Raw genomic sequence first — 18716 nt, 5'->3', positions numbered from 1 at the left:
ACTTAAAATGTCCTTAAATATGCTTATAACAACAGTGTGAAGTATTATAAACTATATTAAGTGTGTGTACAGTATGCTGCTTACGTAATAGCTGCACTTAAAGGTGGTCAGCCTTCCATCTGTGCACAAACTTATCTCGTGCCCTCATTGGTCATGTGCGCGTTCCTGTGTGTTGGAGGAGGGGCTCTGTAAGGAAGTGGCAGATTTGTTCCGGCTGTGTATTTTCAAATTCTGGCGCAAATTACCTACCCCACCTTTAAAGTAAAGTGCTATATTTAACAAAAAAAAAATGTCATCTAAAAGTATATATTTTTATTTTAGTAATTGTGATCGTGATATAATGTGTTACATTTAAATAAACAGTGAACCCTGTCCCAGGACCCTGAGGACAGTTAATGGTGGAAACTCGGGTCCTGATATAAAGACTCTCTGCTGATTGTGTTGGTGACACAGAGGCTCCTGCTGACACTACGGATTACACACACACACACACACACACACACACACACACACACACGCACACACACACACACACACACACACACACACACACACACACACACACACACACACACACACACACACACATGCACACGCACACCCACACACACACACACACACACACACACACACACACACACACACACACACACACACACGCACTCACGCACACACACACACACACACACACACACACACGCGCGCGCACACACACACACTACAAAATCCAATATAAACACACAGAGGAAAGGACTAGATGTATCTGCCACTGTAAACACAGAGCAGCGTTCATTAACATAAACTACAGCACTATATACACACATTCGGAGCGACGACACATGCTGGATTTACAGGAACAAACAGAGGCACAAAGCTCATTCTGTGTCTAACACTTCCAATCACACACATGGTCTTCAGCAGCGTTCAGATCCACGGGTCATGACACCAACTTGCAAGATACACAGAGCAGCTGATAAACACCTGTGTGCTGTGACATGCAGAACCACAGTGGAACGGTAAGACTGCCTTTAATGGTTTCTTTTTCTTACTCTTCAGTTTCAGTAACATCCTCAGTTTGTTGTGGACTATAAAGACACAGAGTTAGATTGGATGTACAGAAAAGGTGTACTTGCAGTGAGGTGTCACTGTATTTTTTGGCAATACACTTTGTATGCCCCCCTGGATATAGTACTTAGGATTCTGTATTTTTATATTCTGTTCTTAAAGAGTTACAGAGACAGATTTTCTAACTTTATTCTGGGGTCATTGTTTAGATTTGTTAAAAGTATATGATTTAATAAAGGCAGTGTTGCAAACATATTTCAATTATATTACTTGAACCTTAAAGGTTCAGTTAACCCACATAATGACTTATCATTTAAATGCGTTGAATGGAGTTTTATATTCTGCGGTTCTTCCAAGAGTCTTCATCCATACTCCCATCCAGCTTTGGGAGGATGTATGCTGCCAGAAGCTAGTACATGCTCATGCTGGCATCAAACCATGCTATGATGATGTTAACATGCTGATATTCTTCAACAAATTATTATGACGTTCCCAAATCAGTTTAGTATTTCAGAATGCTACCTTTTGTAGCACACAAGGAAAAGTACAGCTGAGGCTGATTAGAATAACAAATTGACCTGATGGAGTGCTTATAGGAAGTATGAGATTGCTTACTGTAATAACAATTCATCTTGATACTTCAACGTTAGATCAACGTTTTCATTAAAAAAACGAAATTGTCTACTTCAAGGTGGCGGTAAAGGGAAAGTCAGTGGATCCTCAAATTCATTAAGATTCATCCTAAGCTGAAAACCATAGAAGTTGATTTAATTATGCTTTTTGGTTAGCCATATCAGAGACCAAAACATTTAGAAAAACACATGTGTCGGCCTCGGTTTTTTTCAGTCAAAAAACTTGGAAAAATGTTTTTGATTCCACTGTTGTAAAAACAAAAAATGGCCGCGCTATGTGCCCCTCGGCACCCTCAGTCTCTGTAACTGTAATCTAGTTCCCATGCAGACAAACGTCTCTTTTCTGAGATGAATGGTGCCACAGAGTCAGATGTCTCTCTCTGATGTGTGGGGCATACTGAGTAATAATTGGCTGGTGTCAGAGTGGACAGAGAGAGATCAGAGGGCTCGTCATCATCAGAGGCAGACTGAGAGGATGGAAACAAAAACGAAAAGTGTAAAGCGAGCAACCACTTAAAGGCAAATTCATTTGAGGATTGGAAAATGACACTCGATGAATTGATCTTTTATTGTCTTTAATGTACATCTTAACTCATATGACATTAGGATTGAGAGTAAGTCATTTTCGGACATTTCTGCATCTTGTTTTCTTTCTCCTCATTGCTTTGGTTGAAACCAAAACAGCTTGAAGTGGCACAGTAGATCGAGAATCATATGTCGTTATGCTACTTCTCTTCAAATGTGAAATAAGTCAAAGAGCATGGGAGCATGAGAGCCAGTCTGACCCAGCAGCCAAAGCAGGACGAGCAGGGAGGGAGTGGACAGCAGGCAGAGGGGGTTTCCCATGCAGGCCACGTTGTAGCACAGCTCTCACAATAGGCTTCTCTATAAATAAAGACTAGTAATGGATTTAGGACTTAGATCTAAAAACGTGTGGATGGAAGCCTTTCACTGTCTCATCTGACCTTGTAAGTTTCTGTACTTTCCTTTTTTTGGTGACTCAGAAAACACCTAGATGGAATTTATTGATCAAATCAATTAAAACTATTTTGAACATGATCTTTGTACTTTTCATTGACCTGTCACTTACAGTTTTGTTTCTTGTAAAAAAGGACGCTTCTAACACCAAATTAATTTAATTTTTTCATTTCAAATTCTGTGAATCTGTTTGAGCCAAAGCAGATGAGTGAAATAGAAGAGCAACCTGTCAAAGCAGTCAAAGAAAATGTATTTAAAATGCTTATTTTTTCTGCAATGCAGTTTTAAGAACAGCACCCATCGGGCTGTTGTGGGTGGCTCTCGAGGACAAGCTTTGTTTATGTATTTTGGTTCGAGGGACTCTGGTGGGTTACAGTGAAAGACTCTGTCTAGTTCCCTAATTTGCGGCTGCGGTGGAAAATTCTCATTGGGGATTTGAGTACACTCGGCCTGAAAGCCTTACAGTGAACACTTCATCATGAGTGATGTCAACTCACTCACACTTCACACAAACACTCACTTTCTGACAACCCCCCCCCACACTCACACACACACACACACACACACACACACACACACACACACACACACACACACACACACACACACACACACACGCACACACACACACACACACACACACACACACACACACACACACACACACACACACACACACACACACACACACACACACACACACACACACACACACACACACTGACACAGTTTGGGACTGCCCAGCCAATCAGAGTGAAGTGGAGTAGGTCCCCCCAGAAGTGGGTGGGTGAGCTGTTGAAACAGAAGTCTGTCTCAGGACACACAAAGTTTGCACTGGTGGTTAAGAGAACTTTTCTGCCTCCAACTCTTCAGAATTATTTTAGTTTTTTCGTCCTTTTATTGTTATTTTATTGTTATTTTATTGAGCTCTGGGGTCCATTAGGGCACTGCGTGACTGTGGAATGTCTGAACTGGTGCGAATTCGTAAGAAACGACTGCAGATCCCCATCTCTAGGTAAGACAGGGGGTAATTATATGTACAGATGATATCATAGCTATCTATGTTCAGCCTTTTGTGTGACTACCTTATTAATGTTGAAGGACTTTACAGAACATGCTACATCTTACATTTAAAATGATTGATCACTGTTGGGTACACTAAGGCTGTCTTGATCACATTCTGTTATGTAGGAGCTTTCTTGTTTTGCAGCAATAGAAATATGCGAGTACAAAAAAAAACCTGTACAGCACATTGATGAGAGATAATGCAGCGGTTCTGGGTGGATTTGTTGACAAAGTTGCAGGTCACTAAATGAGAAGTTTATCCATACCTTGCAAAGTGTCCTGTTTTTAATTTTCAGGAGATTTTACATATTTGATACATTCACAAGATTTTCTTCCTTACTATACTTAGCAGAATGAGAGCACTTGTCACTGCCAGCGCTTGTGTGAACACTCATCTTACTCGTGCTTTTTCTGTGGGAGGAAATGTGCTGCAGAGATGATGGGTTATGTGGTTTTGTTTTGGTTAACACATTGCAGTATTAGTGTCTGCAGGGTATAGAACGGAAAAGTCGTTTTGGGTCTTTTTTTGCAGTAGAATCACACATTTCACATTCAAAATGTACCATGAAAGATTATAGCATTTTGATGGTGATTAGATCTAACAAGATAAGGGTTTGATTTGTGTTTACTTCTCAATACAATTAACTCTAACACAGAACACTTGTTGTGCTGACAAAGCTGATACCATTCAAACTCTTCAACACATAGTAAGTGCTCCGAGAAAGGATGACACTATGCAGTGTCTAGATTCAACAAAGTCTGAGCCAAAGGAGGATTTGTCATTTCTCTCTATAAACAAAGTTTCACGAGTGTACTTGACGGGTAATTTCCTGTAAACGTCCTTTCAGAGGCTCCGAAACAAGAAAGACTGTGTTATCATAAAAGTGAGTGATGGCATTTAGATGCATGCTATTTTTATGACCCAACAGCTTTTGAAAGCCCTTGCCAGCGCGATAAAGACTTGAAAAGCTGTGGCTCCCTCTGATCACGGCAGCGTACACAAACCAACATGTTTTTATATTGAAAGGATCTGTGGCACTAATGTGTTATCAGATAAAATGAATGTCTTTTTCTAAATGGCTGCGGAAAAAGAAAGCCCAATCAAAGCAGAAAGGTTCCACTACACACTGAGGATGAGATTCTTCATCAGAGCTGTATGATGCTATGAAAGCTTTTAGATGTATTAACATAATGAGGTTACATTAACACGCTGCAGGTGGGTTTCACTGTGGTGACATGTGCTCCAAGCATTTGCTTTTTATTACGCTGCAGGAGATGTATTCTGTTCCAACTGTTTTTTTATCGTAATTTGATTTTAAAGTTTAAAATTGAGCAACATTTTTTCAGACAAGATCAGATTGCAGCCAAGACTTCAAAAACATACTTTTTCTTGGAGCCCACTTTGACAAAATGAAGGTTACATAAGACCTCAACCATGGGAAGTTTTCCTCTCATGGAAAATGTGACACTAATGATGCCCCCTTGCCACTGGCTTTCTTTGGACAGCTTGGCATTTAAATCACTTCCAAATTAACTCTTTGCTTTCAGCAGGATGTCTCAACCTTTTTGAAGTCCTGCTCATACTTTGCTTCACCCACTCAAGATCTTTTTTCTGTACCCGGTTTGAATTATAGTGAAGACTTTGATGCCAAATTGCTGTAACCTCTTGTATTTTCACAACACAGTTGCTGTTTTGAAGAGTAAGAAACAGCAGTTCGATTAATTTCAAAAAGGGCATCAGCTATTTTATTGTATTGTTTGTTTTTACAGACTGAGGAGCATTTTGAAGCAGCTAGAGGAAAAAGATGTCGACTTTGAAGAAATAAAAAAAAATCTGGATCTCACAGCTTCGTTACTGGAGTCAGTTTACCACGATGGATCAAGGTAGGATATAGATGAAAAATATGATGTTGACATTTTCTGATGAGTAAATTGACATACAAACTGTTTTAGCTCTATAGTTACTTTGAACTTGTGGGGTAAAGGCCCAAAAGGTTCTTAAATAGAATAGCATTAAATATGGGATTTTGGACACCTGCAGTGCTTTAGTTCAGTTTTTTACTATTAATCCGCTGCTATATCATCTGTCTAACAATTAGTATTTGTGTGTTTGTTTGTTTGTTTGTTTGTGTGTTGTCTCTCACAGGCAGTGTCTGGAGTCCGAGGATGACCTCCAGCAGTTACAGTCAGACGGCGTGCCTACAGAGGTCACTGATTGGCTGTCGTCTACTTTTACCCAGAGGGTTCGGCGGCCTGTACGACGCTCGGATGAGAAGCCCAAGTTTCGCAGCATTGTACACGCAGTGCAAGCTGGGATATTTGTGGAGAGGTAAAATAACACATATGTTGGTGTGATCTCCTTTTCAGCACTATGTGGTTATGATCTTTTTTAGACGAGGCCAGTACTACTTATAAGAATACTTGTCTGTAAAAAAGCAGCTATAGCGGAAAAGTAACAGTGCTAGGAATGAAACGATATGTTTTTAATTACGAGACGTAATAACACTAAAATAGGGAAACAATAATCTCATACTATAAAACTCCTACTGTAAATAACTAATCTTCACGTCTGTACTATAACTCTAATATAAGATCATAAAGTTGTTACTAGTATCACAGCCACAGAAACCACAGACAGCTGCACTGGATTGTGAAACATTAGGCCCCTTTTCTCTTTAAAACATCCTTCCAAAGGGGACAGGGACTTTGGAGGATTTATATAAACAGCTCCTAAGACGAATTCGCTGCACAATGTCAACATCTGAACTTTAACTGAACTCAACATAAACTTTGCATTATTTCAGGATGTTCAAGAGGGCCTACACAGCAGCCATGCCAGACCAACCTGCCGCGGCCGTAAACTGCCTCAGGGTAAGCCTCCACAAATAAATCTCTCTGTGCCTCGTGTGTTTGTGCAATAAATCGGACATCACAAAAAGGACCGTATACAGTACACACCAGAAGTATGCATCAATAACGCAGTCACTTTCTCCTCCTTTCTTTCAGGATGTTGACCGCTGGAACTTTGACGTGTTTGCTCTGAACTCGGCCAGTTCTGATCACCCTCTGCAGACTCTGTTCTTTGAGCTGATCACCAGATATGGTCTCAACAGCCGGTTTAAGGTGTTTGACTTTGGATTTCATTGCATAGCTTAAAAAGTGCACTTCCCATACATGTTGTGAAGCCTGCGAGCTAGTTCAGGCAGTCAACTCGAGCACTTATGCTGCATTCATACATAACGCCCCCTTGCCACTCTACAACCAACCAAACAGAGTCTCCTTAATATGCCGCTCTATTTAACCTGCCAGATCTCTCTCTATGCATTGTTTGCTGCTGCTATTGCTGCAGCTACTTCCACGTCGCTACTGCTTGCCTGCCCCACCACCACCCCAGCTTCCATCCCAGCTTCCACCTGTAGGCTCGGGGGGTTAGTAATTTAATCATCACTCATCGTGCTATGTATATCTGTGGAGTGATGATGCCCGAGCCTAGACGCCAAACTCAACTATATGCTGCTTCTAATACACATGTTAAAGAAACACGTGAGTTGTCTGACTGAAGTTATGTTATGGGACAAAGAGAACAATGTCGGTACTTTGGAGGGAAAATATTACAGTTATATGACACTTTTGCCCTTGTAACCTCAGCTGTTTGGAAAAAGTGTGTTGTAATAGCAGATATAATCAGGCATATGGGTTTTATTATCAATTGGGAACAAAAGGTTGCCAAATTATGTGCAAATCACATGCTAGCCATGTCAATCTCACGCACAACCTTATGACACAATTCAGGCTGTTATTGTTGACACTAACTTTTTGAACCTTGAATTTTCAAACACGACTTTGAACAAATAATTGTGTAATGCACTTTGCAGATACCAATCTCGTGCCTCACAGAGTTCCTGTCTGCACTGGAGAGAGGATATTGCAAACACGACAACCCGTACCACAGCCACGTTCATGCTGCAGACGTCACGCAGACGCTGCACTGCCTGCTGCTGCGCTCTGGACTCGTGGTACATTTGGCTTACTTTTATCCACTTATTTTTGGTGCTGAATTGTATCTTTCCAAGGCTAATGGATAGTGTTTTCGTATATTCTCCTTAAAATCCCATAAAAATACCAAAAACCAACCATTTGTTAAACTGCCAGTCCGGCCCCCTGTTTGTTTCACTTGGTGTGAACAACCGCAGTATGAATATCTTCCAGGAAAGACTGTGTGTCATTACGCACATATTTAAAGATAGTAGGCTACTATGGTCAGCTTTAGAGTTGTGATTCTTTTTGCGAAATACTCTCTGTTATAATGCATGCATATTCAACCCCTGTCCTCTAAAACTTCTCTTTAATTCATAGTTATCATGTATATGTTTATTTACATGAAGAAAATATATCCTGTTAACTTTAACGATTTGATTCAAAACCACCCCTCGGATCAATTCATTGTTGGTTTGGGTGTTTTGTTAGGATTTGTTTACTATACAACTGTACACTGTACACACTGTGTCTCTTCCACAGTACAGGATATGCACCCTGTTACACATTTGATATTGATTTTTTTTCTGCTCTTGCATCTATAAAGCACTGGCTGACAGAGCTTGAGGTGATGGCGTCACTGTTTGCTGCAGCCATTCACGACTACGAACACACGGGAACAACAAACAACTTCCACATCCACACAAAGTAAGCTCTTTTTTTAAACTTCTTTATCAACCCTTACCTAAAAAAAAAACTGCTGTATATACCCCGCATCCTGTTGTGACTTTTGTAAATTATTAGGAAATGTAGGAATAGTATGGTAGTGTTTTTGAGATGCAATTTTAGAAAAAGGGTATGAGAGGAAGAGAGAGAGAGAGAGCTCTAAAGCAAACACTGTTCATGCAGGGAACACATTATTTTTAGATGTCATTTTTCCACACAGGACAGCTAAAGAACGCAGTCTCTTGGCACACATCATCATCATCATCATCATCATCATCATACTTTATTTTGGGAATAATAAGCATCCACAATAACACAACTTGTCATGGTTACACAGTCTAAACCTGAAGGTTGTACTCCTCCGCCCAAAACAAATCTTCTCAGTGTCAAACATGCACCTATGTAGCCTGGAAATACTGGCTCTTACTAACTAACTCTGGTCATTTTTAATTTGTGTTGGTTTTAAATGTCTTTAGTTTTTATTTTATTTCATTTTTTGTATTTAACCTTTATTTAACCAGATAAAATCTCATCTCAATGCTGATCTGGCCAAGAAGGCAGCAACGTTACACATAACACAAACATATACAATACAGAGAACATAACTAAAAAAACAAAAGACGAAAAAGAAGTCACTACATTGAGCACATTAGTCTAGACAGTAAGAAAGGTGCACTACTTATTACTGCAAGAGCAGCTGGTGGTAAGGACTTCAGACAACTTCAATTTAAAACATGCTATTGAGACAAGTGCCCTCAGTTTTAGGCTTGATTGAAGGTCATTCGAAGACCAAGGACCATAATAAAAAAAGACTCCTTTTTCCAGCCTCAGTCTGCACGGCAGGAACCTGGAACCGTATCCAGGCACTGGATCTGAGGTTGTAAGAGTCACAAACTGGAGCAAATCTGGCACATATATACAGTGGAAGCTTTCCTAAAATGGCTTTATACATTAATACAAACCAATTCTGCATCCAACTAAGTGAGGACCATCCAGTTAGGCTATACAGTTTGCAATGATGAGTCCTAGTTTCATAACGCAGTGCAGCATGGTAGAGTGGGTCAAGTTTGGCCAAAACAGTGGGACAGGCAAATCTATCAATGGTATCACCGTAGTCCAGCTGGGACAGGAATAAGCCAGAGACAAACCTTTTATGGGATGAAGTTGAAAAACTAAATGTAAGTCTGAAAAGGAGGCCAAGAGTGAATTTCAATTTCTTTGTTAGAACTTCAATAATGGTGTTTGAAGTTCAGATTACTGTCCAACCAAAAGCCCAGATATTTGTAGGTATCGACAAACTCAACAGAGACGCCATCAAGGGTGTCAATGGAGAGGCAAGAGGATGCTGACTTGGGAGCAAAAAGCAGTTTGGTTTTCTTACTGTTCAATAGCAGTTTGGAATCAAGAAGTGCGTGCTGCAGCGTGATACAATCAGATTTTAAATTGGAAACGAGGTCGACTTCTGCAGAGGCAATGGATTACTATCCAGCTCAACAGTCGGCTCCAAACACTGATATTTCTAAAGCAAATGTGACCTAATCAGCAGTCTCATTTGGTGCAGCATTGTGCTCCTCGAAAGCTTTGAATCTCTGAGTAAGGCTGTGAATAGAATAATTCTGCAGACCTAGACTGGATTTAATTTGAAATTTCTTTGTACAAAAGTTAAAAATCCTTTACTTGTTTTTATGTAAGTTTGTTACTTTAAGAGTTTATTTCATGAGCACATCTTAATAAAATCCTTAAAAGGAGCTGATGAGTGGCTCTAAATTCATATTAACCTTCAACCATAACTTAACATGTTTCTTAGTTGTGATCAAAAGATAATAGGATATTAATAAATTCATACATTTCTTATTACCTTATTATTATGATGACACATTAAGTCAATGCACAGGAGGTCGCTTGACCTGTTGACTGTGCGCAAGAATGCAATTTTTCAGAAAATAAAACTAATAATAATATAAGTTTCCCATAACAAATAATATATATATATATTCTTATTTCTATAAATACATTTTAAAAGAGTTAGTATAACATCTGGGGGTTAGTGTAAAGGTTTTTATGCTACAAACTAAAAGTGAATCAACTATTAGAAATGTTTTCTTCATAGCAGTCTAGATGTTTACTATGCATGAATCTTTCCTCACAGGATCGACAAGATGCTAACCAATGCCACATTGCCACAGCATACACACATTTACACAATTGAAAAACATCACAGAAACTACCGCACATCCTATAATACAAAATATATGTATTTAGGAATTTGTTTGTTCACAATGTCCCCACGGTAACATTGTTTGGTAAATATGCTCAATTCATTTTCAAATGAAAAGCATCCAGGAAATTACAGATCTGTAAAATAACGTTTTACTTGACGGATTTTTCTCCGACAGTAAATTATTGTTGTCATTAAAAACAATTGCAACCATGGCAAATTCAAAATGATCATGGCCTCTCTCTCCCCAATCTTTTAAAAGTCCCCAAAAGCCCATTTCAACACAAAACTAAATGTGTTCTGTAAAGACATTTTTACATCTGTTGAATTTTATGTTCAGTTTACTCAAATAATCACTAATTGAGAAAATAAGTTAATTAACTTGCTATACTGAGTCATTTATATGAAATCCTACTCCCTCTTCAGCTCTCTAAATGAATCATTACAGACCCACAGTCATAGTGCTGGAAATATCCCCTCAGGACTCTTTTTATTTCATTCTCAACTCCATCTCCCTTCACCACTGGAGAATTGTACAACTGTCACTCTGTAAACTCTCGTCTTCTTCTCTCTTCACCTCGTCTCTTGCTCGTTCTCTATCTATCCACCAGGTCAGAGTTTGCATTGTTGTACAATGATCGGTCGGTACAGGAAAGCCATCATCTGAGTGCAGCGTTTCGCCTGCTGCAGGACGACCGAATGAACATCTTCACTAATTTGACAAGAGAGGAATGGATGTAAGAGGACACTATTTTTACTATCTCAAATTGTACAACTCATTTTTGTTCCATTTAGAAACACTCATGTTCAGACATATAATTTATTTAAAAAAGTTAGCTGATCTGGAAAAAATAGGTTTTAAATGGCTAAAGAAAGCAGGATGTCGGTCAGACTTAACCCCGTACTTACTCTTTGAAGAAAATCTTACATAAAGAAAAATACTTTTAACCAAAATCTATCAGAGGAAGTTTCACAGGAGGAAGTCGGGGATGTGTGGAGTAAGAGAAAGAAGATTAAATTGGCCGCATTAATACAATTAGATGTGACACAGCTTGAGCTTGTGTCACAAGAGTGAATAAGCCACTGATTGTGAAGCATTAATTTAACAGCGGGTGCCAATCTAATGCAAGCACAACTTCAGTGTTTTATCTAAACTATATGCTTCAATTACTGTTAACCAAATACTTTCTTGAGAATTGCTGCATTCAGGGTTGATTATAATCATCACTATGCAAATGAAAGATCTAATTAAAGAACCGAACCCTTTCATTTTATATATTCTAATCATGCTGTCACCTGTCATTTGTTTATATTGTTCGTGTTGATGAGTGGTTAAACTAAGTTCTTTAACAATAGAACTATGAAGTTTGATAGCCATGGGATCTTTTAGGCCATCTAAAACAGTAAATATCTAAATGATCCTCAATGATAAAAACAGCGAGAAACCCATCTTAGAAAAGGCGGTTTAAATGAACCCAATAGACCAGCATGCATTTTGAACAAATGGCATGTCGAGTTTTCTTTTAGAACCCACTGTATATAACTATAACTGAATGTAACCAACCATGCTTTTTGTCAAAGAGCAATCTGACAACTCACTCACTGAAAAAGAAAGAGATGAGAGATGTGGGCCAACAACCTCCCGAGGTTCCCACAATAACAACAAGGAAGCAAATCACAACACTTTCTGCAGCGAGTAAGATGGAAGCTATTTGAAAAAGAACTAGTGATCACATTATTTAAAAAAGTCTATAATATACTGTATATGATTTATTTAAATGTTTCTTATTATCAACAAATGTAATTTAATAGGATTTGCTGTATTGTGTTAATATTCACAGCAGCTGAAAGTTCCTGGCAAATGTAGTATTTACTCCATGGTTGCAGTGAGCTTACATCATTGTATTTTATAATTTACTTTAGCAATGTCATACGTAATGCATGTTAACAATCAATAATAATAAGAAATTCAATTTTGATGGATCGATATTGGTATCAGTTTGCTTTCTCCCCATGTTTTGTTTTTATGTAAACATGCTATTTCTGCCCTTAAAATTCAGTTTGTCAGAAAATATAAACGTATTAAACAGTTTTTGCATACTCATTGAGACGGATGTTTCATCTCAGATACAATATGTGACTGTTAATGCAATGGCATCACTTTGCAGGGATCCCTCAAGATAAACACCAGCATCACGCTGAAGTGAGGCTTTTTCTAGCAGTCAGTGTTACCATGGGAACAGTACAATTCCTCACGAAATCTAAAAAGGTTACCCTCTGTACATTTACATCCTATAATAGATCAAGTGCTAAACTGTGTGTCTTTGTGTGTGTTGCTGTTAAGGGAGCTGCGATCACTTGTCATTGAGATGGTGTTGTCCACGGACATGTCCTCCCACCTGCTCCAAGTCAAAGGGATGAAATCCTGTCTTCAGCAACAAGAACGGTAACGCTAATGGGTTGTGCGGTGGTGCACATTTAAGAGGTCACATGAAATAACATGTTCAGATGATTCAAACAACCTTCACCAAGTGGCACATTAATTTCCTCCCAGCAAGTGTCAAGTCTTCTTCTTTTTCCTTTTAACGACATGTCTGAGAAAACTAAAACAAGAAGTGCATCATTTCCTCCGACAGGATTGACAAGCCCAAAGCACTTTCTCTGCTGCTGCACACGGCCGACATCAGCCATCCATCCAAGCCCTGGGTGCTGCACTCTCGCTGGACCAAATCCCTGATGGAGGAGTTCTTCAGGCAGGTAGGAGCGCTAACAGACCTGAACTGATGCTGTGACACTTTCTCGTGCAAGTATTATCAATGATTAGATTCAGTGGAAAAATAATCGAACACTTACTGTACTTAAGTAAAAGTAGAAATACTGCAGTATAAAAATCCTCTATTACAAGTAGAGGTCATGCTTTCGAACTTCAAAGTGAAAGTACCCAAGTATCAGCAAACATTTTTTATTTAACATGTAATGTTATAATAGTTATTCTGCAGAGTGGCCACTGTCAGTTTATTGTTTCAGTATTGGATCAGTATGTGTACTAATGAACTGCGAAAGCGGTAGGCCTACTTCTATGTTGTTTGTTCATCAAGATGGAGCCACTGTAATCCTACCTTTAATCTCTTAGAATTGGTCATATTTTAAAAACGTAATACATGTTTTGTATGATTTTTATTTGAAAATGAACCACACTATAGCTCTTAAATGTATAAGTGAAAAGTCCTTTTTTTTGCTGTAAAATGTAGTGAAGCAGAAATGAACTCAACTTGAGCTCCAATGATACATTAACACGTGACGCACCTCGTGCCTCTTACAACCAACCAAACACATTCTCCTAAACATGCCGCTCTATTTAAGCTGCCAGGACTTCCTGCCTCTGCCTCGCTATGCTGTCGCTGTCGTTTTTTCTCATACTGATATTCTGAACAATCTGTGCTGTTGTATTTGCTGTAAAGTGTCTCTACTGTAGGCTATTTTTATTATATGTACAGCACTTGGCTCGACCAAAAATCGTTTATAAATGTGCTATATAAATAAACTTGATTTGATGCTGCTGCTGCCACTGCTGCGTTCCATCCCAGCATCCACCTGTAGGCTCGGGGGATAGTTATCTAATCATCACTCAATGTTCTTTGTAAATCTGTGGAGTGATGAGGCCCGAGCGTAGACGCCAAACTCAAACTATATGCTGCTTCTAATAAACACATTAAGAAACACGTCTGACTGAACTACATAAATAACTTACAATTGTGTAAAACACAATCTCCCGTCATGGTTGAAGTTGAAGACCAACATTAGTAGGTCTATCTTTTGTGCTACAGATGGCTTTTGAGTTATTGTTGCCTAAGTGTTTTTCGTTAGTACAGTCAATGTTCGCTGTGAGTGTTTTTTACTGAGGTATTGTACAGAGAGGTTTTCCTTTCACATACTCTGTTCTTTCATGTCCAACTTTTTCTATTCTGGAGAGTTTGATCTGTTATTTTGCTACCTTGATTGAAGATGTTGGACTGCTAATAATAACTGTACAATTTTGTAAAAGCCTCAGCAAAGCCTGAAAGGGAGAGCGGGAAACCTTCAAAGATGTTTAACACGTCAGAGCTATACAGTATACAACAAAAATAGCACCTGAGGTATGTAGCAGAGACGGAGAGAGATAAGTCTCTTTTAAACGTTTATTGAACAGGTACCTCCTGAAGTTGAGGCTACAATAGATTTTCTTTAAAGATTAAAGCCTGGAGAAAAAATCCACTGATAATCGATTCGGTGAAATGATTGTTGCTCCAGAACATTCACTAAATAAATATTGAGACGAGATCGTTTGAAAACATTTTTTTACTTTTGAGTTGTGATAGATATCAAATGAAGCATGATGCAGCAATCTCCCTGGTTATCCCAAGGCTTTTGGTTTATTGTTCGGGATTTGGAGAAATGTGTGCAACTGTTGGCCTGATTTTTCTGCTCAGCATAAGTTGCCATCATTAAACGTATAACTTGTGAGTCACAGAATAACATCGTCAATGATGTGTTCTTATCACCTTTAAAAATGCCATTATTATCATACCAGCCTACAGATTTTTGCCATATAGTGGCTGGTTTTGTAAAGCTGATTTTGAAGGCTTGAGTTTATTTCCAGTTAATGCAGCAAAACATTTCTATGTAGAGTCCTCTCTCCTCTTTTTTGACAGCTTGAAAAAATAGAATAGAGGAGGTGTTGGGCAGCCTTTTGTCTTTGAAACCACTCTGAAAAGGCACTTTAATGTTTGTTCTATTATTTTTAAAAACAAAAGCATGGTAGCTTTAAAAGTCTCAGGTGGGGAGTGTTGGAGTCCAATAACCTTTACAAGTTATTTTCAGTTCATGTGTGGGATGCCCTTTAAGATATCTTCTCTCTCTCTTTCTATCTTTGTGAGGGTGATAGAGAGGCAGAGCTCGGCCTGCCCTTCTCTCCTCTGTGCGATCGAAAAAGTACCCTGGTAGCCGAGTCTCAGATTGGTATGTCTCACAAAACACTCACTCTCACTCACTCTTCTTCTCACTAACAATATATAAGAGAGATTTTTCCACATCCATACTTCTGTTTGATAAAGATACTGTGAAATATGTTATAAAACACTGTATTGCTTTTTCCGTGGTATTACATTTTACATTTTAAATCATATTTAAAAAATCTATATTTATTTTTCTCCTGTTGATACATGGACATTTTGTCTTGCAGGTTTCATAGACTTCATCGTGTATCCCACATTCTCTCTACTGACTGACATGGCTGAAAAGATTGTTATTCCTTTGGTAGAGGAGAACCCAGGCCCACCAGACCCCTGCAACAGACACAGGTAACACACAGAGAAGCATTGTACTGGTTGATCATTGCACACCATTGCTAGTTTGTCCCATTTGTGATATTGCAATGTATGGCCCAAAAAGGAAAGACTCTATAGACCACCATTATAACTGCAAAAATGGTCAACTGTCACTCTTTGAAATTCAAGTTTCTTTCTGGGGCCAGCCAGAAAACGTATGGGTAGATGAATATGGATAAAACTTAAACAGAGATTGACCGCACTGTATTTTGTCAACAGTAATCTTTGGAAGGAGAGCTCCAGGGGTCTGCAGTGGAGTCTCGCTCACATCACAGCTGAGCTGGTGAGCTTCCGCTCCACCTGGACACGACACACCGAAGACAACAAGCTAAAATGGAAGGAGAGTGGCTCCAATGGTATGTTGCTTATTCAATCATTTATGTTATGAATGTGTATGAACTCTGTTAAGTCACACCTATCACTACAGGGCTTACGATTTAACAATCCTGAGAAATATTTTGTTCTCCTTTTCTCTTTTGAAATGAAATGATGACCTGTGAAAAGTTGGACAACCTCCGCTAAAGTACAAGACCTTGTGTGACTGATTTGGCTGAGACAAAGGCACTCAGCTCCATGAATGTGCTCAGTCGCTCTGATCTGATTTGTTATCAACAATCATGTCAAAGTGATCTTAGTTTAGTTTATTGAATTTTTTTCCAGCGTGTAAAACCAAAGAAAATACAAATGAAACACAAGGTGATACAGACATGATATAGTACTATACAAATGAATGCAATAACAAAACGAAATATTTAATTAATAATTGAATAATCTGTAGTATCTGTAGATTGTCTGATATCAATAAACAACACATCTCATGAGGAGATGAATACTGTAGGTACAGATATTGTTTCCTGTTCAGCTTAACAACATTTTCCAATGCCTTTTCCAATCTCTTATATCCTCCAGGATTTTCAGACCCCAGTGTGACAAAAGGGCAGAGATCCAGGCAAGAGGAGCTGTCAGAAAACTCCCTGCAAGACCCCACTACGGATTCAGAGCAGTAGACAGGACTTTCTTTGTGATATCTGCTTTTATCATAGGTTAACTGAGGTTAATGCTGAGTCACTGTTTGTTACAAAACCACAAAGCCTTCTTATATCTTGGTTTAGGGAGCTAGAGGAGGGCTGGTTTAGGCTTAACATCATCTTCCCAATGTAAGATGCAATATATTCAAACGAATGTCTTGGTGTCTTATTTCAAGTGAAGTATACTGTGATAATTGAAATGTAAAGTGTACATGCTGGCCATGTTATACAGTATCATGCATTATAATAAATTAATTTGCCACCTATACACTTGTAAGGAACATTGTACCTTTATTAGTTTGAACTCTACACAAATGATAAAATCATGTTATTAATTAAAAAACAATATTGAAAATATGCCGATGTCTGTCATATGTGAAGTTTTGATTTGTTATAATCAATAAAGTCAAGCAAACTTTAACTATATTGTCCAACATTACAAAAAGAAATGTGTCACTAGGTGTTTTACAATCTCTACAGTAAACAACATTCTCTGTGCGTAGACCCTCACAGCGGAAACAGTAAAAACACCAATAAACGAGTGAAACATTTAAAAAACGACCTTAGGGAGAGCAACTACAGGGTGTTTCCTCTTGCTTGACAAACATACGTACAATAAATGTAGTGTGTACAGAATAAACAACCCAATAAAGGCTGGCCTTGTCATGGTGCGATATTGTGCCTTGTATTTTTATTAAGAACATTTTAAATGGGTCAAATAATGAAGTCTTTCATTATTTTCCTTTACCTTTCTGTGTCCTCCAAAATATAATTACAGTACATTCAGTGGCTTTTTCAACCAACCCAAAACTATTATTACTACTACTATTAACTACTATTGCCCTAACACTTCAGTAACTTTAGAAACACTTTCAAACTTAAGAAGGACACGTTTTTGCAAGTATATTTGGGTATTTAAAGTCTCTTTCCAAAACATGTTCTGCATTGCTATTATTGTGGCGGTCTAATAAGGGAGAGATCAATATTTTTCAAATAAATGTAGCATGAATCAAGACTTTTTGACTATAAAGTTCCAATTCCATCCAATGCCTTGATCTCATACTTCACCTTGTGTAAGATGAAATCGTTTTTAGTAAGACCCTTCTTTGACTTTGTAATTCATGCCGTATTATCAAGCGCCCCTCTCTCACATTCCTGGTGTGGCATGACTCCAGTGCTCTGCTCTCCCAGCTGGAGGAGCTGTAGAGCAAAGTGATCCCCAATGGGATCAGCTTCAAAAACATTTCCCTAGTTTAACAATTGTCAGTTAGGCAATTTGTAATTGCATCTTCAGCTTTTTTCATCTTAGGACTGTACAGACAGATGAAGCTGTTCCACATTTAAATGAAAAATGTGGCTGTAAAATTAATAACACCACAAGGAATAATGACACAGGTGTGATACCACTGTTTAATGTACACCCCATACACACACTTGCACCCCGACCCCCAACACACAAACACCTCTAGCTATATTACAAAATGATACGTAATATAATATGCAAAACAGTGAAATGGACCAATAGTGTCACTTTGAACTTGCACTTTCCATATTGTCTATGAGGTATACAGTATCACACTTCAAAAGCAACGAAGCATGTGTGATAGCCTTTATTTGGAGCCAATATAGAAGTGCCTTTCAATTTGACATAGAAAATTAATAA

The 18716-nt window shown here is 38.5% G+C and overlaps 1 protein-coding gene across 2 annotated transcripts; it reads left to right on the top strand.

The window, feature by feature from the left end:
* The first annotated feature begins 844 nt into the window (after window positions 1–844).
* On the top strand, window positions 845–17724 carry LOC117447287 (dual specificity calcium/calmodulin-dependent 3',5'-cyclic nucleotide phosphodiesterase 1B-like). 2 transcript variants are annotated; one of them, XM_034083980.2, is made up of 14 exons: window positions 845–1016; window positions 5511–5624; window positions 5887–6069; window positions 6545–6611; window positions 6747–6863; window positions 7616–7756; window positions 8323–8423; window positions 11271–11396; window positions 13004–13105; window positions 13296–13416; window positions 15576–15657; window positions 15881–15998; window positions 16245–16381; window positions 16935–17724. In XM_034083980.2, the coding sequence occupies exons 1-14, from the start codon at window positions 940–942 to the stop codon at window positions 17030–17032; spliced, it is 1584 nt and encodes a 527-aa protein (XP_033939871.1). In that variant the 5' UTR covers window positions 845–939; the 3' UTR covers window positions 17033–17724. The 2 variants fall into 2 exon arrangements, with proteins under 2 accessions (XP_033939871.1, XP_033939872.1); XM_034083981.2 differs by lacking the exon at window positions 845–1016 and adding an exon at window positions 3477–3690.
* The last annotated feature ends 992 nt before the right edge of the window (window positions 17725–18716 follow it).

The sequence above is a fragment of the Pseudochaenichthys georgianus genome, chromosome 5 (assembly GCF_902827115.2).
Source record: "Pseudochaenichthys georgianus chromosome 5, fPseGeo1.2, whole genome shotgun sequence".
Classification (NCBI taxonomy): domain Eukaryota; kingdom Metazoa; phylum Chordata; class Actinopteri; order Perciformes; family Channichthyidae; genus Pseudochaenichthys; species Pseudochaenichthys georgianus.
The sequence above is the reverse complement of the archived record's forward strand: the minus strand, read 5'-3'. Positions and strand labels throughout refer to the sequence as shown.